This window comes from Pseudophryne corroboree, chromosome 5 (genome assembly GCF_028390025.1).
Source record: "Pseudophryne corroboree isolate aPseCor3 chromosome 5, aPseCor3.hap2, whole genome shotgun sequence".
In the NCBI taxonomy this organism is placed as follows: Eukaryota; Metazoa; Chordata; class Amphibia; order Anura; family Myobatrachidae; genus Pseudophryne; species Pseudophryne corroboree.
Window position 1 is genome coordinate 839,394,690 of NC_086448.1, and position 23,223 is coordinate 839,417,912.

At 47.0% G+C, this 23,223-nt stretch overlaps 1 protein-coding gene across 2 annotated transcripts in view; it reads left to right on the forward strand.

Moving 5' to 3' along the window:
• Positions 1 to 23,223, forward strand: part of KLHL18 (kelch like family member 18) — a 116,227-nt gene that overhangs the window by 62,358 nt on the left and 30,646 nt on the right. The window contains exon 7 of one of the 2 annotated variants that reach the window (XM_063924614.1): positions 4,909 to 5,146. In XM_063924614.1, coding sequence (XP_063780684.1) covers positions 4,909 to 5,146 — 238 coding nt within the window. The remainder of the gene's footprint in view (positions 1 to 4,908; positions 5,147 to 23,223) is intronic. The other variant, XM_063924615.1, reaches the window with a different exon arrangement.

Consider the following 23,223-nt stretch of genomic DNA (forward strand, 5'->3'; position numbering starts at 1 on the left):
CGGTACAGTATATGTTGGTGACACTGCTCAGTACTGTAAGAGATTATAGTGTCATTGCGCTGCCTGTACTGGGATAGTTATATCATTATACACCATGCGGTACAGTATATGTTGGTGACACTGATTACTCGGTACTGTAAGAGATTATAGTGTCATTGTGCTGCCTGTACTGGGATAGTTATATCATTATACACCATGCGGTACAGTATATGTTGGTGACACTGCTCAGTACTGTAAGAGATTATAGTGTCATTGCGCTGCCTGTACTGGGATAGTTATATCATTATACACCATGCGGTACAGTATATGTTGGTGACACTGATTACTCGGTACTGTAAGAGATTATAGTGTCATCGCGCCGCCTGTACTGGGATAGTTATATCATTATACACCATGCGGTACAGTATATGTTGGTGACACTGCTCGGTACTGTAAGAGATTATAGTGTCATTGCGCTGCCTGTACTGGGATAGTTATATCATTATACACCATGCGGTACAGTATATGTTGGTGACACTGGTCGGTACTGTAAGAGATTATAGTGTCATTGCGCTGCCTGTACTGGGATAGTTATATCATTATACACCATGCGGTACAGTATATGTTGGTGACACTGCTCGGTACTGTAAGAGATTATAGTGTCATTGCGCTGCCTGTACTGGGATAGTTATATCATTATACACCATGCGGTACAGTATATGTTGGTGACACTGGTCGGTACTGTAAGAGATTATAGTGTCATTGCTCTGCCTGTACTGGGATAGTTATATCATTATACACCATGCGGTACAGTATATGTTGGTGACACTGGTCGGTACTGTAAGAGATTATAGTGTCATCGCTCCGCCTTTACTGGGATAGTTATATCATTATACACCATGCGGTACAGTATATGTTGGTGACACTGCTCGGTACTGTAAGAGATTATAGTGTCATTGCGCCGCCTGTACTGGGATAGTTATATCATTATCCATCATGCGGTACAGTATATGTTGGTGACACTGATTGCTCGGTACTGTAAGAGATTATAGTGTCATTGCGCAGCCTGTACTGGGATAGTTATATCATTATACACCATGCGGTACAGTATATGTTTGTGACACTGCTCAGTACTGTAAGAGATTATAGTGTCATCGCTCCGCCTGTACTGGGATAGTTATATCATTATACACCATGCTGTACAGTATATGTTGGTGACACTGCTCGGTACTGTAAGAGATTATAGTGTCATTGCGCAGCCTGTACTTGGGATAGTTATATCATTATACACCATGCGGTACAGTATATGTTGGTGACACTGCTCAGTACTGTAAGAGATTATAGTGTCATCGCTCCGCCTGTACTGGGATAGTTATATCATTATACACCATGCGGTACAGTATATGTTGGTGACACTGCTCGGTACTGTAAGAGATTATAGTGTCATCGCGCCGCCTGTACTGGGATAGTTATATCATTATACACCATGCGGTACAGTATATGTTGGTGACACTGCTCGGTACTGTAAGAGATTATAGTGTCATTGCGCAGCCTGTACTGGGATAGTTATATCATTATACACCATGCGGTACAGTATATGTTGGTGACACTGCTCGGTACTGTAAGAGATTATAGTGTCATCGCGCCGCCTGTGCTGGGATAGTTATATCATTATACACCATGCGGTACAGTATATGTTGGTGACACTGATTGCTCGGTACTGTAAGAGATTATAGTGTCATTGTGCTGCCTGTACTGGGATAGTTATATCATTATACACCATGCGGTACAGTATATGTTGGTGACACTGCTCGGTACTGTAAGAGATTATAGTGTCATTGCTCCGCCTGTACTGGGATAGTTATATCATTATACACCATGCGGTACAGTATATGTTGGTGACACTGATTGCTCGGTACTGTAAGAGATTATAGTGTCATTGTGCTGCCTGTACTGGGATAGTTATATCATTATACACCATGCGGTACAGTATATGTTGGTGACACTGCTCAGTACTGTAAGAGATTATAGTGTCATTGCGCTGCCTGTACTGGGATAGTTATATCATTATACACCATGCGGTACAGTATATGTTGGTGACACTGATTGCTCGGTACTGTAAGAGATTATAGTGTCATTGCGCCGCCTGTTCTGGGATAGTTATATCATTATACACCATGCGGTACAGTATATGTTGGTGACACTGCTCGGTACTGTAAGAGATTATAGTGTCATTGCGCCGCCTGTACTGGGATAGTTATATCATTATACACCATGCGGTACAGTATATGTTGGTGACACTGATTGCTCTGTACTGTAAGAGATTATAGTGTCATTGTGCTGCCTGTACTGGGATAGTTATATCATTATACACCATGCGGTACAGTATATGTTGGTGACACTGATTGCTCTGTACTGTAAGAGATTATAGTGTCATTGTGCTGCCTGTACTGGGATAGTTATATCATTATACACCATGCGGTACAGTATATGTTGGTGACACTGGTCGGTACTGTAAGAGATTATAGTGTCATCGCTCCGCCTGTACTGGGATAGTTATATCATTATACACCATGCGGTACAGTATATGTTGGTGACACTGCTCGGTACTGTAAGAGATTATAGTGTCATTGCGCAGCCTGTACTGGGATAGTTATATCATTATACACCATGCGGTACAGTATATGTTGGTGACACTGATTGCTCGGTACTGTAAGAGATTATAGTGTCATTGCGCCGCCTGTTCTGGGATAGTTATATCATTATACACCATGCGGTACAGTATATGTTGGTGACACTGCTCGGTACTGTAAGAGATTATAGTGTCATCGCGCCGCCTGTACTGGGATAGTTATATCATTATACACCATGCGGTACAGTATATGTTGGTGACACTGATTGCTCGGTACTGTAAGAGATTATAGTGTCATTGCGCCGCCTGTACTGGGATAGTTATATCATTATACACCATGCGGTACAGTATATGTTTGTGACACTGCTCGGTACTGTAAGAGATTATAGTGTCATTGCGCTGCCTGTACTGGGATAGTTATATCATTATACACCATGCGGTACAGTATATGTTTGTGACACTGCTCGGTACTGTAAGAGATTATAGTGTCATTGTGCCGCCTGTACTGGGATAGTTATATCATTATACACCATGCGGTACAGTATATATTGGTGACACTGATTGCTCGGTACTGTAAGAGATTATAGTGTCATTGCTCCGCCTGTACTGGGATAGTTATATCATTATACACCATGCGGTACAGTATATGTTGGTGACACTGCTCAGTACTGTAAGAGATTATAGTGTCATTGCTCCGCCTGTACTGGGATAGTTATATCATTATACACCATGCGGTACAGTATATGTTTGTGACACTGCTCGGTACTGTAAGAGATTATAGTGTCATTGTGCCGCCTGTACTGGGATAGTTGTATCATTATACACCATGCGGTACAGTATATATTGGTGACACTGATTGCTCGGTACTGTAAGAGATTATAGTGTCATTGCGCCGCCTGTACTGGGATAGTTATATCATTATAGACCACTGGGCAGAGCTTCCCCATAATAACTGGGATGGATCTGTTCTGTCATTAGCCCAGAATAGACGGAAACCGTAGGATATAATAACTAGATGGAGAATTGGGGTCACGTCTGGCAGGGAAGCGGTTACACTAGGTGGGATTAGGATAGATTAGGATCAATCCTTTCATGGCAGAGTATGATCCCTGGGCTGTTCCGTGCTGTAGGGGACGGCAGGACTGTGATCTTGTCTGGAAAGTTACTGAGCGGCTCCCGTGTGGGGCACATAGACATTTCCTGCGCAGTACATGTGTATTGTCTGCTGGCCTCGTACGCATTATTCAGACAAGTGCACGTCCAGACTGTGCTCCGTTCTTGTTGTATTACTGCACATGCGCATCTTGTTGTCTGACTTGCGATTGTGTATGACTGGTGTCCCGGGAAATTGCGGGTTGTGCAGTCACAGGAAGTGTACAGTAAGGGCGTGACGTCTCAAACTGCGGCTGGAACGGCGCCTCCTGCGGGACTCAGACTTGCGGGTGCTGTGATCCCGGTGTAAGGGTATAGTTGATGATCATAACTGCGCCTGGTCGCAAATATAAAAACCGCCCATTTATTCAGATACATGGTACCTGTAGGAGCAGCGCTTTATAAAGTCACTGTAGACGTCACCCGCGTAACAACTGATCCATGCACAGCTGGGGAAAGCCGGCTCATGTATGTGATGCAATGTACTATCTGTGTCTGCTTCACGGGGCCGCTCGTGCGCCAAGTCACGTATGTATTAGCGGCACTGTGCAGCCAGTAACTTCATATGTTTTCTTCCTGCGCCCTGATTTTCAGCAGTTTCTGTGCTCCCTGTGAGGCCACGCCTCCAGTCGTAGCGCAGGTTCCTCTTGGTATGCCGGTCACCGCTTCGGACCTGAGCATTCCACTGACTACGATTAGGTTGCTGAGTAGCTAATTATCGCAAATTGCGACTGACACTGAATAAATCGCGTAGCATCCGGATATGCAGCGCCGCGTGGATTATGTTAGACATCATCCGAATATGTAAAACTGGCCGGTGATTAAATTGCTGGCAGCTCAAAATCCCCCCCCCCCCCCCCTGCCACGGTGTGGTAAGTGTGTATTGAGGCTCCACCCCACCCCCCCCGCCACGCCACATTGTAGTAAGTGTGTATTGAGGCTCCACCCCCCCGCCACGGTGTGGTAAGTGTGTATTAAGGCTGTCAGCTGATAGGACAGGTGCTGGCTCCTCACACCCAATCTCCAGCCAGCTTATATGCAGGCATCCCCCGGAGTGCGGCCTGGGGGGCTGCGTGGAGGCGTGCGTGGTATAATTGTATTTCTCCGTGTACAGTGAATCACTGTTAAATGTTTAAGACGAGTAGCACATTTCTACGCAGGTGACTCTCTGAACGTGGTGGAAGTCTTCGACCCAATCGCCAACCGCTGGGAGAAATGCCAACCTATGACGACCGCACGCAGCAGGGTGGGAGTGGCAGTCGTCAATGGACTTCTGTATGCAATTGGCGGTTATGACGGCCAATCGCGGCTGAGCACTGTGGAAGTCTACAACCCGGAGACAGATACGTGGACCAAAGTAGGAAGTATGAACAGTAAGCGAAGGTAAGTGTCTGCCGACCCTCCAATTACACCTTGCCCACAAAGGCTCGCCATTATACCCCTCCAGTAACATGCTGCCCGGGAAGACTCACCATTATACCCCTCCAGTAACATGCTACCCAGGAAGACTCACCATTATACCCCTCCAGTAACATGCTGCCCGGGAAGACTCACCATTATACCCCCTCCAGTAACATGTTACCCAGGAAGACTCACCAAGACTAGGCATGTTTACATTGGAAAAGCGGAGACTAAGAGGGGATATGATCAACATCTACAAATATATAAGGGGACAATACACAGAGCTTGCTCGAGACCTGTTTTTGGTTAGATCAACACAGAGGACTCGTGGACACTCGCTCAGGTTAGAGGAGAGGAGATTCCGCACAATACGGCGTAAAGGCTTTTTCACGATAAGGACAATACATGTTTGGAATTCCCTGCCCGAGGGAGTTGTAATGGCGGAATCTGTCAACACCTTTAAGAATGGGTTAGATAAATTCCTAATGGATAAGGATATCCAGGGGTATGGTGCATAGTCATGCATTATAGTTACTATAAATAGGGATAAAATGTAACGGCTGACAGCAGCATCAGTCAGAAACTTTAGTCAAATCATCATGCATAGGAGACCACAAATAGGTTGAACTCGATGGACAATTGTCTTTTTTCAACCTCAGATACTATGTTACTATGTATTATACCCCTCCAATAACATGCTGCCCGGGAAGACTTACCATTATATCCCTCCAATAATATGCTGCCCGGGAACACTTACCATTATACCCCCTCCAATAACGCGCTGCTGGGGAGAGCTCGCCAATATACCCCTCCAGTAACATGCTGCCCGGGAACACTCACCATTATACCCCTCCAGTAACATGCTGCCCGGGAACACTCACCATTATACCCCTCCAGTAACATGCTACCCAGGAACACTCACCATTATACCCCTCCAGTAACGTGTTACCCGGGAACACTCACCATTATACCCCTCCAGTAACATGCCGCCCGGGAAGACTCACCATTATACCCCTCCAGTAACGTGTTACCCAGGAACACTCACCATTATACCCCTCCAGTAACATGCCGCCCGGGAAGACTCGCCATTATACTCCTCCAGTAACATGCTGCCCGGGAACACTCACCATTATACCCCTCCAGTAACATGTTACCCGGGAAGACTCACCATTATACCCCTCCAGTAACATGCTGCCCGGGAACACTCACCATTATACCCCTCCAGTAACATGCTACCCAGGAACACTCACCATTATACCCCTCCAGTAACGTGTTACCCGGGAAGACTCGCCATTATACCCCTCCAGTAACATGCCGCCCGGGAAGACTCGCCATTATACCCCTCCAGTAACATGCTGCCCGGGAAGAATCACCATTATACCCCTCCAGTAAATGCTGCCCGGGAAGACTCACCATTATACCCCTCCAGTAACATGCTGCCCAGGAACACTCACCATTATACCCCTCCAGTAACATATTACCCAGGAAGACTCACCATTATACCCCTCCAATAACATGCTGCCCAGGAACACTCACCATTATACCCCTCCAGTAACATATTACCCAGGAAGACTCACCATTATACCCCTCCAGTAACGTCCTGCCCGGTAAGACTCACCATTATACCCCTCCAGTAACATGCTGCCCGGGAACACTCACCATTGTACCCCTCCAGTAACGTCCTGCCCGGTAAGACTCACCATTATACCCCTCCAGTAACGTCCTGCCCGGTAAGACTCACCATTATACCCCTCCAGTAACTTGCTGCCCGGGAAGACTCACCATTATACCCCTCCAGTAACGTCCTGCCCGGTAAGACTCACCATTATACCCCTCCAGTAACGTCCTGCCCGGGAAGACTCGCCATTATACCCCTCCAGTAATGTCCTGCCCGAGAAGACTCACCGTTATACCCCTCCAATAATGTCCTGCCCGGGAAGACTCCCCATTATACCCCTCCAGTAACATGCTGCCCGGTAAGACTCACCATTATACCCCTCCAGTAACATGCTGCCTGGTAAGACTCACCATTATACCCCTCCAGTAACATGCTGCCCGGTAAGACTCACCATTATACCCCTCCAGTAATATACTGCCCGGGAAGACTCACCATTATACCCCTCCAGTAACATGCTGCCCGGGAAGACTCACCATTATACCCCTCCAGTAACATGTTACCCAGGAAGACTCACCATTATACCCCTCCAATAACATGCTGCCCGGGAAGACTCGCCATTATACCCCTCCAGTAACATACTACCCGGGAAGACTCACCATTATACCCCTCCAGTATCATGTTACCCAGGAAGACTCACCATTATACCCCTCCAATAACATGCTGCCCGGGAAGACTCACCATTATACCCCTCCAATAACATGCTGCCCGGGAAGACTTACCATTATACCCCCTCCAATAACGCGCTGCTGGGGAGAGCTCGCCAATATACCCCTCCAGTAACATGCTGCCCGGGAACACTCACCATTATACCCCTCCAGTAACATGCTGCCCGGGAACACTCACCATTATACCCCTTCAGTAACATGCTACCCAGGAACACTCACCATTATACCCCTCCAGTAACGTGTTACCCGGGAACACTCACCATTATACCCCTCCAGTAACATGCTGCCCGGGAACACTCACCATTATACCCCTCCAGTAACGTGTTACCCGGAAAGACTCACCATTATACCCCTCCAGTAACATGCTGCCCGGGAACACTCACCATTATACCCCTCCAGTAACGTGTTACCCGGGAAGACTCGCCATTATACCCCTCCAGTAACATGCCGCCCGGGAAGACTCGCCATTATACCCCTCCAGTAACATGCCGCCCGGGAAGACTCTCCATTATACCCCTCCAGTAACATGCTGCCCGGGAAGACTCACCATTATACCCCTCCAGTAAATGCTGCCCGGGAAGACTCACCATTATACCCCTCCAGTAACATGCTGCCCAGGAACACTCACCATTATACCCCTCCAGTAACATATTACCCAGGAAGACTCACCATTATACCCCTCCAATAACATGCTGCCCAGGAACACTCACCATTATACCCCTCCAGTAACATATTACCCAGGAAGACTCACCATTATACCCCTCCAGTAACGTCCTGCCCGGTAAGACTCACCATTATACCCCTCCAGTAACATGCTGCCCGGGAACACTCACCATTGTACCCCTCCAGTAACGTCCTGCCCGGTAAGTCTCACCATTATACCCCTCCAGTAACGTCCTGCCCGGTAAGACTCACCATTATACCCCTCCAGTAACTTGCTGCCCGGGAAGACTCGCCATTATACCCCTCCAGTAATGTCCTGCCCGGGAAGACTCACCGTTATACCCCTCCAATAATGTCCTGCCCGGGAAGACTCCCCATTATACCCCTCCAGTAACATGCTGCCCGGTAAGACTCACCATTATACCCCTCCAGTAACATGCTGCCTGGTAAGACTCACCATTATACCCCTCCAGTAACATGCTACCCAGGAAGACTCACCATTATACCCCTCCAGTAACATGCTGCCCGGGAAGACTCACCATTATATACCCCTCCAGTAACATGTTACCCAGGAAGACTCACCAAGACTAGGCATGTTTACATTGGAAAAGCGGAGACTAAGAGGGGATATGATCAACATCTACAAATATATAAGGGGACAATACACAGAGCTTGCTCGAGACCTGTTTTTGGTTAGATCAACACAGAGGACTCGTGGACACTCGCTCAGGTTAGAGGAGAGGAGATTCCGCACAATACGGCGTAAAGGCTTTTTCACGATAAGGACAATACATGTTTGGAATTCCCTGCCCGAGGGAGTTGTAATGGCGGAATCTGTCAACACCTTTAAGAATGGGTTAGATAAATTCCTAATGGATAAGGATATCCAGGGGTATGGTGCATAGTCATGCATTATAGTTACTATAAATAGGGATAAAATGTAACGGCTGACAGCAGCATCAGTCAGAAACTTTAGTCAAATCATCATGCATAGGAGACCACAAATAGGTTGAACTCGATGGACAATTGTCTTTTTTCAACCTCAGATACTATGTTGCTATGTATTATACCCCTCCAATAACATGCTGCCCGGGAAGACTTACCATTATATCCCTCCAATAATATGCTGCCTGGGAAGACTCACCATTATACCCCTCCATTAACGTGTTACCCGGGACCACTCACCATTATACCCCTCCAGTAACATGCTGCCCGGGAACACTCGCCATTATACCCCTCCAGTAATATGCTGCCCGGGAACACTCACCATTATACCCCTCCAGTAACGTGTTACCCGGGAACACTCACCATTATACCCCTCCAGTAACATGCCGCCCGGGAAGACTCACCATTATACCCCTCCAGTAACGTGTTACCCAGGAACACTCACCATTATACCCCTCCAGTAACATGCCGCCCGGGAAGACTCGCCATTATACTCCTCCAGTAACATGCTGCCCGGGAACACTCACCATTATACCCCTCCAGTAACGTGTTACCCGGGAAGACTCACCATTATACCCCTCCAGTAACATGCTGCCCGGGAACACTCACCATTATACCCCTCCAGTAACATGCTACCCAGGAACACTCACCATTATACCCCTCCAGTAACGTGTTACCCGGGAAGACTCGCCATTATACCCCTCCAGTAACATGCCGCCCGGGAAGACTCGCCATTATACCCCTCCAGTAACATGCTGCCCGGGAAGAATCACCATTATACCCCTCCAGTAACATATTACCCAGGAAGACTCACCATTATACCCCTCCAATAACATGCTGCCCAGGAACACTCACCATTATACCCCTCCAGTAACATATTACCCAGGAAGACTCACCATTATACCCCTCCAGTAACGTCCTGCCCGGTAAGACTCACCATTATACCCCTCCAGTAACATGCTGCCCGGGAACACTCACCATTGTACCCCTCCAGTAACGTCCTGCCCGGTAAGACTCACCATTATACCCCTCCAGTAACGTCCTGCCCGGTAAGACTCACCATTATACTAGAGATGAGCGCCGGAAATTTTTCGGGTTTTGTGTTTTGGTTTTGGGTTCGGTTCCGCGGCCGTGTTTTGGGTTCGACCGCGTTTTGGCAAAACCTCACCGAATTTTTTTTGTCGGATTCGGGTGTGTTTTGGATTCGGGTGTTTTTTTCAAAAAACCCTAAAAAACAGCTTAAATCATAGAATTTGGGGGTAATTTTGATCCCAAAGTATTATTAACCTCAAAAAACATAATTTACACTCATTTTCAGCCTATTCTGAACACATCACACCTCACAATATTATTTTTAGTCCTAAAATTTGCACCGAGGTCGCTGTGTGAGTAAGATAAGCGACCCTAGTGGCCGACACAAACACCGGGCCCATCTAGGAGTGGCACTGCAGTGTCACGCAGGATGGCCCTTCCAAAAAACCCTCCCCAAACAGCACATGACGCAAAGAAAAAAAGAGGCGCAATGAGGTAGCTGACTGTGTGAGTAAGATTAGCGACCCTAGTGGCCGACACAAACACCGGGCCCATCTAGGAGTGGCACTGCAGTGTCACGCAGGATGTCCCTTCCAAAAAACCCTCCCCAAACAGCACATGACGCAAAGAAAAAAAGAGGCGCAATGAGGTAGCTGACTGTGTGAGTAAGATTAGCGACCCTAGTGGCCGACACAAACACCGGGCCCATCTAGGAGTGGCACTGCAGTGTCACGCAGGATGTCCCTTCCAAAAAACCCTCCCCAATCAGCACATGATGCAAAGAAAAAGAAAAGAAAAAAGAGGTGCAAGATGGAATTATCCTTGGGCCCTCCCACCCACCCTTATGTTGTATAAACAAAACAGGACATGCACACTTTAACCAACCCATCATTTCAGTGACAGGGTCTGCCACACGACTGTGACTGATATGACGGGTTGGTTTGGACCCCCCCCAAAAAAGAAGCAATTAATCTCTCCTTGCACAAACTGGCTCTACAGAGGCAAGATGTCCACCTCATCTTCACCCTCCGATATATCACCGTGTACATCCCCCTCCTCACAGATTATCAATTCGTCCCCACTGGAATCCACCATCTCAGCTCCCTGTGTACTTTGTGGAGGCAATTGCTGCTGGTCAATGTCTCCGCGGAGGAATTGATTATAATTCATTTTAATGAACATCATCTTCTCCACATTTTCTGGATGTAACCTCGTACGCCGATTGCTGACAAGGTGAGCGGCGGCACTAAACACTCTTTCGGAGTACACACTTGTGGGAGGGCAACTTAGGTAGAATAAAGCCAGTTTGTGCAAGGGCCTCCAAATTGCCTCTTTTTCCTGCCAGTATAAGTACGGACTGTGTGACGTGCCTACTTGGATGCGGTCACTCATATAATCCTCCACCATTCTATCAATGTTGAGAGAATCATATGCAGTGACAGTAGACGACATGTCCGTAATCGTTGTCAGGTCCTTCAGTCCGGACCAGATGTCAGCATCAGCAGTCGCTCCAGACTGCCCTGCATCACCGCCAGCGGGTGGGCTCGGAATTCTGAGCCTTTTCCTCGCACCCCCAGTTGCGGGAGAATGTGAAGGAGGAGATGTTGACAGGTCGCGTTCCGCTTGACTTGACAATTTTGTCACCAGCAGGTCTTTCAACCCCAGCAGACCTGTGTCTGCCGGAAAGAGAGATCCAAGGTAGGCTTTAAATCTAGGATCGAGCACGGTGGCCAAAATGTAGTGCTCTGATTTCAACAGATTGACCACCCGTGAATCCTTGTTAAGCGAATTAAGGGCTGCATCCACAAGTCCCACATGCCTAGCGGAATCGCTCCGTGTTAGCTCCTTCTTCAATGCCTCCAGCTTCTTCTGCAAAAGCCTGATGAGGGGAATGACCTGACTCAGGCTGGCAGTGTCTGAACTGACTTCACGTGTGGCAAGTTCAAAGGGCATCAGAACCTTGCACAACGTTGAAATCATTCTCCACTGCACTTGAGACAGGTGCATTCCATCTCCTATATCGTGCTCAATTGTATAGGCTTGAATGGCCTTTTGCTGCTCCTCCAACCTCTGAAGCATATAGAGGGTTGAATTCCACCTCGTTACCACTTCTTGCTTCAGATGATGGCAGGGCAGGTTCAGTAGTTTTTGGTGGTGCTCCAGTCTTCTGTACGTGGTGCCTGTACGCCGAAAGTGTCCCGCAATTTTTCTGGCCACCGACAGCATCTCTTGCACGCCCCTGTCGTTTTTTAAAAAATTCTGCACCACCAAATTCAAGGTATGTGCAAAACATGGGACGTGCTGGAATTTGCCCATATTTAATGCACACACAATATTGCTGGCGTTGTCCGATGCCACAAATCCACAGGAGAGTCCAATTGGGGTAAGCCATTCCGCGATGATCTTCCTCAGTTGCCGTAAGAGGTTTTCAGCTGTGTGCGTATTCTGGAAAGCGGTGATACAAAGCGTAGCCTGCCTAGGAAAGAGTTGGCGTTTGCGAGATGCTGCTACTGGTGCCGCCGCTGCTGTTCTTGCGGCGGGAGTCCATACATCTACCCAGTGGGCTGTCACAGTCATATAGTCCTGACCCTGCCCTGCTCCACTTGTCCACATGTCCGTGGTTAAGTGGACATTGGGTACAACTGCATTTTTTAGGACACTGGTGAGTCTTTTTCTGACGTCCGTGTACATTCTCGGTATCGCCTGCCTAGAGAAGTGGAACCTAGATGGTATTTGGTAACGGGGGCACACTGCCTCAATAAATTGTCTAGTTCCCTGTGAACTAACGGCGGATACCGGACGCACGTCTAACACCAACATAGTTGTCAAGGACTCAGTTATCCGCTTTGCAGTAGGATGACTGCTGTGATATTTCATCTTCCTCGCAAAGGACTGTTGAACAGTCAATTGCTTACTGGAAGTAGTACAAGTGGGCTTACGACTTCCCCTCTGGGATGACCATCGACTCCCAGCGGCAACAACAGCAGCGCCAGCAGCAGTAGGCGTTACACGCAAGGATGCATCGGAGGAATCCCAGGCAGGAAAGGACTCGTCAGACTTGCCAGTGACATGGCCTGCAGGACTATTGGCATTCCTGGGGAAGGAGGAAATTGACACTGAGGGAGTTGGTGGGGTGGTTTGCGTGAGCTTGGTTACAAGAGGAAGGGATTTACTGGTCAGTGGACTGCTTCCGCTGTCACCCAAAGTTTTTGAACTTGTCACTGACTTATTATGAATGCGCTGCAGGTGACGTATAAGGGAGGATGTTCCGAGGTGGTTAACGTCCTTACCCCTACTTATTACAGCTTGACAAAGGGAACACACGGCTTGACACCTGTTGTCCGCATTTCTGGTGAAATACCTCCACACCGAAGAGCTGATTTTTTTGGTATTTTCACCTGGCATGTCAACGGCCATATTCCTCCCACGGACAACAGGTGTCTCCCCGGGTGCCTGACTTAAACAAACCACCTCACCATCAGAATCCTCCTGGTCAATTTCCTCCCCAGCGCCAGCAACACCCATATCCTCCTCATCCTGGTGTACTTCAACACTGACATCTTCAATCTGACTATCAGGAACTGGACTGCGGGTGCTCCTTCCAGCACTTGCAGGGGGCATGCAAATAGTGGAAGGCGCATGCTCTTCACGTCCAGTGTTGGGAAGGTCAGGCATCGCAAACGACACAATTGGACTCTCCTTGTGGATTTGGGATTTCAAAGAACGCACAGTTCTTTGCGGTGCTTTTGCCAGCTTGAGTCTTTTCAGTTTTCTAGCGAGAGGCTGAGTGCTTCCATCCTCATGTGAAGCTGAACCACTAGCCATGAACATAGGCCAGGGCCTCAGCCGTTCCTTGCCACTCCGTGTGGTAAATGGCATATTGGCAAGTTTACGCTTCTCCTCCGACAATTTTATTTTAGGTTTTGGAGTCCTTTTTTTTCTGATATTTGGTGTTTTGGATTTGACATGCTCTGTACTATGACATTGGGCATCGGCCTTGGCAGACGACGTTGCTGGCATTTCATCGTCTCGGCCATGACTAGTGGCAGCAGCTTCAGCACGAGGTGGAAGTGGATCTTGATCTTTCCCTAATTTTGGAACCTCAACTTTTTTGTTCTCCATATTTTATAGGCAGAACTAAAAGGCACCTCAGGTAAACAATGGAGATGGATGGATTGGATACTAGTATACAATTATGGACGGACTGCCACGGTTAGGTGGTATAAAAAAACCACGGTTAGGTGGTATATATTATAATAATAATACAATTATGGATGGACGGACTGCCTGCCGACTGCCGACACAGAGGTAGCCACAGCCGTGAACTACCGCACTGTACACTGGTTGATAAAGAGATAGTAGTATACTCGTAACAACTAGTATGACACTATGACGACGGTATAAAGAATGGAAAAAAAACCACGGTTAGGTGGTATATATTATAATAATAATACAATTATGGATGGACGGACTGCCTGCCGACTGCCGACACAGAGGTAGCCACAGCCGTGAACTACCGCACTGTACACTGGTTGATAAAGAGATAGTAGTATACTCGTAACAATTAGGATGACACTATGACGGTATAAAGAATGAAAAAAAAAACCACGGTTAGGTGGTAGGTATATAATAATAAATAATACAATTCTGGTCGGACGGACTGCCTGCCGTGTGCCGACACAGAGGTAGCCACAGCCGTGAACTACCGCACTGTACACTGGTTGATAAAGAGATAGTAGTATACTCGTAACAATTAGGATGACACTATGACGGTATAAAGAATGAAAAAAAAAACCACGGTTAGGTGGTAGGTATATAATAATAAATAATACAATTCTGGTCGGACGGACTGCCTGCCGTGTGCCGACACAGAGGTAGCCACAGCCGTGAACTACCGCACTGTACACTGGTTGATAAAGAGATAGTAGTATACTCGTAACAATTAGGATGACACTATGACGGTATAAAGAATGAAAAAAAAAACCACGGTTAGGTGGTAGGTATATAATAATAAATAATACAATTCTGGTCGGACGGACTGCCTGCCGTGTGCCGACACAGAGGTAGCCACAGCCGTGAACTACCGCACTGTACACTGGTTGATAAAGAGATAGTAGTATACTCGTAACAATTAGGATGACACTATGACGGTATAAAGAATGAAAAAAAAAACCACGGTTAGGTGGTAGGTATATAATAATAAATAATACAATTCTGGTCGGACGGACTGCCTGCCGTGTGCCGACACAGAGGTAGCCACAGCCGTGAACTACCGCACTGTACACTGGTTGATAAAGAGATAGTAGTATACTCGTAACAATTAGGATGACACTATGACGGTATAAAGAATGAAAAAAAAACCACGGTTAGGTGGTAGGTATATAATAATAAATAATACAATTCTGGACGGACTGCCTGCCGTGTGCCGACACAGAGGTAGCCACAGCCGTGAACTACCGCACTGTACACTGGTTGATAAAGAGATAGTAGTATACTCGTAACAATTAGGATGACACTATGACGGTATAAAGAATGAAAAAAAAACCACGGTTAGGTGGTAGGTATATAATAATAAATAATACAATTCTGGTCGGACGGACTGCCTGCCGTGTGCCGACACAGAGGTAGCCACAGCCGTGAACTACCGCACTGTACACTGGTTGATAAAGAGATAGTAGTATACTCGTAACAATTAGGATGACACTATGACGGTATAAAGAATGAAAAAAAAAACCACGGTTAGGTGGTAGGTATATAATAATAAATAATACAATTCTGGTCGGACGGACTGCCTGCCGTGTGCCGACACAGAGGTAGCCACAGCCGTGAACTACCGCACTGTACACTGGTTGATAAAGAGATAGTAGTATACTCGTAACAATTAGGATGACACTATGACGGTATAAAGAATGAAAAAAAAAACCACGGTTAGGTGGTAGGTATATAATAATAAATAATACAATTCTGGTCGGACGGACTGCCTGCCGTGTGCCGACACAGAGGTAGCCACAGCCGTGAACTACCGCACTGTACACTGGTTGATAAAGAGATAGTAGTATACTCGTAACAATTAGGATGACACTATGACGGTATAAAGAATGAAAAAAAAACCACGGTTAGGTGGTAGGTATATAATAATAAATAATACAATTCTGGTCGGACGGACTGCCTGCCGTGTGCCGACACAGAGGTAGCCACAGCCGTGAACTACCGCACTGTACTGTGTCTGCTGCTAATATAGACTGGTTGATATTTAAAGAGATATTAGTAGTATACAACAATACTATACTGGTGGTCAGGCACTGGTCACCACTCCTGCAGCAAAAGTGTGCACTGTTAATTAATATAATTGTACTCCTGGCTCCTGCTAACAACCTGCAGTGCTCCCCAGTCTCCCCCACAATTAATTATAAGCTTTTAATTTATACATTGATGACTGTGCAGCACACTGGGCTGAGCTGAGTGCACACAGACTGAGTCACACTGTGTGACTGACTGTGCTGTGTATCGTTTTTTTTTTCAGGCAGAGAACGGATATAGCAGAGAGAAGTGAACGGATATATTATATTAAATAAAAGTTAACTAGCAACTGCACTGGTCACTGACTGTGGTAAACTAACTCTGTCTGCGACTCTGCACAATCTCTCTCTCTCTATCTAATCTATCTCTATTCTAATGGAGAGGACGCCAGACACGTCCTCTCCCTATCAATCTCAATGCACGAGTGAAAATGGCGGCGACGCGCGGCTCCTTATATAGAATCCGAGTCTCGCGATAGAATCCGAGCCTCGCGAGAATCCGACAGCGTCATGATGACGTTCGGGCGCGCTCGGGTTAACCGAGCAAGGCGGGAAGATCCGAGTCGCTCGGACCCGTGAAAAAAAACATGAAGTTCGGGCGGGTTCGGATTCCGAGGAACCGAACCCGCTCATCTCTACATTATACCCCTCCAGTAACTTGCTGCCCGGGAAGACTCACCATTATACCCCTCCAGTAACGTCCTGCCCGGTAAGACTCACCATTATACCCCTCCAGTAACGTCCTGCCCGGGAAGACTCGCCATTATACCCCTCCAGTAATGTCCTGCCCGGGAAGACTCACCGTTATACCCCTCCAATAATGTCCTGCCCGGGAAGACTCCCCATTATACCCCTCCAGTAACATGCTGCCCGGTAAGACTCACCATTATACCCCTCCAGTAACATGCTGCCTGGTAAGACTCACCATTATACCCCTCCAGTAACATGCTGCCCGGTAAGACTCACCATTATACCCCTCCAGTAATATACTGCCCGGGAAGACTCACCATTATACCCCTCCAGTAACATGCTGCCCGGGAAGACTCACCATTATACCCCTCCAGTAACATGTTACCCAGGAAGACTCACCATTATACCCCTCCAATAACATGCTGCCCGGGAAGACTCGCCATTATACCCCTCCAGTAACATACTACCCGGGAAGACTCACCATTATACCCCTCCAGTATCATGTTACCCAGGAAGACTCACCATTATACCCCTCCAATAACATGCTGCCCGGGAAGACTCACCATTATACCCCTCCAATAACATGCTGCCCGGGAAGACTTACCATTATACCCCCTCCAATAACGCGCTGCTGGGGAGAGCTTGCCAATATACCCCTCCAGTAACATGCTGCCCGGGAACACTCACCATTATACCCCTCCAGTAACATGCTGCCTGGGAACACTCACCATTATACCCCTCCAGTAACATGCTACCCAGGAACACTCACCATTATACCCCTCCAGTAACGTGTTACCCGGGAACACTCACCATTATACCCCTCCAGTAACATGCTGCCCGGGAACACTCACCATTATACCCCTCCAGTAACGTGTTACCCGGGAAGACTCACCATTATACCCCTCCAGTAACATGCTGCCCGGGAACACTCACCATTATACCCCTCCAGTAACGTGTTACCCGGGAAGACTCGCCATTATACCCCTCCAGTAACATGCCGCCCGGGAAGACTCGCCATTATACCCCTCCAGTAACATGCTGCCCGGGAAGACTCACCATTATACCCCTCCAGTAAATGCTGCCCGGGAAGACTCACCATTATACCCCTCCAGTAACATGCTGCCCAGGAACACTCACCATTATACCCCTCCAGTAACATATTACCCAGGAAGACTCACCATTATACCCCTCCAATAACATGCTGCCCAGGAACACTCACCATTATACCCCTCCAGTAACATATTACCCAGGAAGACTCACCATTATACCCCTCCAGTAACGTCCTGCCCGGTAAGACTCACCATTATACCCCTCCAGTAACATGCTGCCCGGGAACACTCACCATTGTACCCCTCCAGTAACGTCCTGCCCGGTAAGACTCACCATTATACCCCTCCAGTAACGTCCTGCCCGGTAAGACTCACCATTATACCCCTCCAGTAACTTGCTGCCCGGGAAGACTCACCATTATACCCCTCCAGTAACGTCCTGCCCGGTAAGACTCACCATTATACCCCTCCAGTAACGTCCTGCCCGGGAAGACTCGCCATTATACCCCTCCAGTAATGTCCTGCCCGGGAAGACTCACCGTTATACCCCTCCAATAATGTCCTGCCCGGGAAGACTCCCCATTATACCCCTCCAGTAACATGCTGCCCGGTAAGACTCACCATTATACCCCTCCAGTAACATGCTGCCTGGTAAGACTCACCATTATACCCCTCCAGTAACATGCTACCCAGGAAGACTCACCATTATACCCCTCCAGTAACATGCTGCCCGGGAAGACTCACCATTATATACCCCTCCAGTAACATGTTACCCAGGAAGACTCACCAAGACTAGGCATGTTTACATTGGAAAAGCGGAGACTAAGAGGGGATATGATCAACATCTACAAATATATAAGGGGACAATACACAGAGCTTGCTCGAGACCTGTTTTTGGTTAGATCAACACAGAGGACTCGTGGACACTCGCTCAGGTTAGAGGAGAGGAGATTCCGCACAATACGGCGTAAAGGCTTTTTCACGATAAGGACAATACATGTTTGGAATTCCCTGCCCGAGGGAGTTGTAATGGCGGAATCTGTCAACACCTTTAAGAATGGGTTAGATAAATTCCTAATGGATAAGGATATCCAGGGGTATGGTGCATAGTCATGCATTATAGTTACTATAAATAGGGATAAAATGTAACGGCTGACAGCAGCATCAGTCAGAAACTTTAGTCAAATCATCATGCATAGGAGACCACAAATAGGTTGAACTCGATGGACAATTGTCTTTTTTCAACCTCAGATACTATGTTGCTATGTATTATACCCCTCCAATAACATGCTGCCCGGGAAGACTTACCATTATATCCCTCCAATAATATGCTGCCTGGGAAGACTCACCATTATACCCCTCCATTAACGTGTTACCCGGGAACACTCACCATTATACCCCTCCAGTAACATGCTGCCCGGGAACACTCACCATTATACCCCTCCAGTAATATGCTGCCCGGGAACACTCACCATTATACCCCTCCAGTAACTTGTTACCCGGGAAGACTCACCATTATACCCCTCCAGTAACATGCTGCCCGGGAAGACTCACCATTATACCCCTCCAGTAAATGCTGCCCGGGAAGACTCACCATTATACCCCTCCAGTAACATGCTGCCCGGGAAGACTCACCATTATACCCCTCCAGTAACATGCTGCCCGGGAACACTCACCATTATACCCCTCCAGTAACGTCCTGCCCGGGACGACTCACCATTATACCCCTCCAGTAACATGCTGCCCGGGAAGACTCGCCATTATACCCCTCCAGTAACATGCTGCCCGGGAAGACTCACCATTATACCCCTCCAGTAACATGTTACCCAGGAAGACTCACCATTATACCCCTCCAGTAACGTCCTGCCCGGGAAGACTCACCATTATACCCCTCCAGTAACATGTTACCCAGGAAGACTCACCATTATACCCCTCCAATAACATGCTGCCCGGGAAGACTCGCCATTATACCCCTCCAGTAACATACTACCCGGGAAGACTCACCATTATACCCCTCCAGTAACATGTTACCCAGGAAGACTCACCATTATACCCCTCCAATAACATGCTGCCCGGGAAGACTCACCATTATACCCCTCCAATAACATGCTGCCCGGGAAGACTTACCATTATACCCCCTCCAATAACGCGCTGCTGGGGAGAGCTCGCCAATATACCCCTCCAGTAACATGCTGCCCGGGAAGACTCACCATTATACCCCTCCAGTAAATGCTGCCCGGGAAGACTCACCATTATACCCCTCCAGTAACATGCTGCCCGGGAACACTCACCATTATACTCCTCCAGTAACATGCTGCCCGGGAACACTCACCATTATACTCCTCCAGTAACATGCTGCCCGGGAACACTCACCATTATACCCCTCCAGTAACATGCTACCCAGGAACACTCACCATTATACCCCTCCAGTAACGTGTTACCCGGGAACACTCACCATTATACCCCTCCAGTAACATGCCGCCCGGGAAGACTCACCATTATACCCCTCCAGTAACGTGTTACCCAGGAACACTCACCATTATACCCCTCCAGTAACATGCCGCCCGGGAAGACTCGCCATTATACTCCTCCAGTAACATGCTGCCCGGGAACACTCACCATTATACCCCTCCAGTAACGTGTTACCCGGGAAGACTCACCATTATACCCCTCCAGTAACATGCTGCCCGGGAACACTCACCATTATACCCCTCCAGTAACATGCTACCCAGGAACACTCACCATTATACCCCTCCAGTAACGTGTTACCCGGGAAGACTCGCCATTATACCCCTCCAGTAACATGCCGCCCGGGAAGACTCGCCATTATACCCCTCCAGTAACATGCTGCCCGGGAAGACTCACCATTATACCCCTCCAGTAAATGCTGCCCGGGAAGACTCACCATTATACCCCTCCAGTAACATGTTACCCAGGAAGACTCACCATTAACAAAGCTAAATATTTATCTTATTAAAAACACGTTAAAGGTTAAAGAACACAGTACGCAATTGGCGCAAAAAGTACCGCAAGGGTACTCCCTTAACTATACCTTAAGGAATGTACTTATACTATAAACCTCTGTGTAGTGGTAGAGTGTAAATGCAACACAGTGTAACCTTATTAACTTCAAAGCTGTTTGAGCGTCACCGACGCTCTGAGAGTACTTAACACTATAAGAAATACACAGATACCTGGGGTTAGGGTCTAACGCCTTATATATATATTATGGATGGTATGCTTGCAAAAGAATAATACAATACAATTATACACTACCAATATAACATAGAATATCTAACCAAGTTAACTACACAGGAAATACAATACAATACAATTTACGTTTAAGGGAAAATGAGGGAGAAAGAGAGAGGGAGAGAGAATGGCTAACAATAAGACAATATGGTTGCAGAGAAGCTTACACATGTGAGGAACAATCGCTGCGCAGTTAGTCAATGCTGATGAAATACTTGAGCTTACTCATACTGGCTGTCCCTATATACACAACCCTACAATACCGCATGGGACAGAAGCTAGACTCCATTTTATTAAAGCTCCCATGATTCCAAAGACTGCACCACATGGTTGAAAGGGGGAGGGGAAAATACCCGGCAGCAGCCATTTTAGATTTGCAGGTCCAAACACATGGCACTCTCTGCTACACCACAATCACATAGCAGAAGACACAAGACTCCATTTTATTCCAAAATGTCCAAGCCTCAGAACAATGCATATGTTCTGATTTTACAATTCCAAACCATCTAAATCACCTTTCACAATTTCAATCCAACTTCCTAGAACCATCTTATTCACTTTCACATTCCAAACAACTTCAGTATCTCAATAACCAGAGCATATTCATCACAAGACCAGATCACAATGTAACCACACATCTCAGCCCGCCACTGCCACAAGCACATGCCCAAACGCAACTGCATGGTGGTATTTATGATTAACAAGATATATATTATAACTAACCAGTACAATCTATTTTAAATCACCATAGGCAAACAAATACCACAAATGCTATGCTACAGGTTGTCTAATGTCCCAGCTACCATCACAGATTCCCAGATCTATCACACAAACACCCAACAATCACACAACCAAGTTACAATATCTTATTTAAACCAGAAAGCAATCTGTCTATATTTCCTTATCTAGCCATGTGAATTCAATACTTAGCCTTTGGTGCCTGGTGATGATCCAGCTATGCTTCTGGGAGCTTTGTTCTGAGTGTAGCTTCATTACATCTGTTCTCTGAGGCCACCAGCAAAAACTGACCCCCAACCCCCCCAGACAGGAACTATCCTCCTGTGTGTCTGTTCCTAGGGGAGGGGTCTCTCTCTCTCCTTTGTATATGTTAATCAGGTTCAGCCCTGAAAATCTTAGTAAAAGGTTGGCTTGATCATCCATTGTTCTCAACAAAGTGATCTTAGCTTTTATACATATAATCATATCTATCCGCTGCAATGTCCCACAACTTCACAACCAGCATCAAACTAACCCACACATCATTCTGCTTGCTTCAATACCAAACATGATGGGCGCATCTGGTTCTGTTCAGATAATACATATTCATGACATCAATTCATCAGCCAATTCTAAATCTCCATGATGTCTGGTGCTTGACATTATTATAACCATGTACTGTATGAAACAAGCGCCGAATCCATCTCCGTGCCATGTCCGAGCAAATGCGTGTGTTTCCATATATTGCTGTGCTCGCTGCGCATATTTGCAAGTATAGCGACTTAAATGTGTGTGTGGTTTGTATGTTCTCTCTATGTAATATTTTTGACTTTGACAGTCCACCCTTTGGCAGTCACCAATAACTGCCACTTCCTAAAACATTTCAAAAAGAGAAAAATATATGTCATATGTAAATACATTTCTATGATTGGGTAAGGGAGGAGAGAAGAAGGTGGGAAAAAGGTATGACTTAGTGAGATAGCAGAAGTATGTATGTATGAATCCATGTTTGGGGGGTCATGTATCATCGTGCCATACGTGTTTTAAATCAAACTTCGAGGTATTGCGA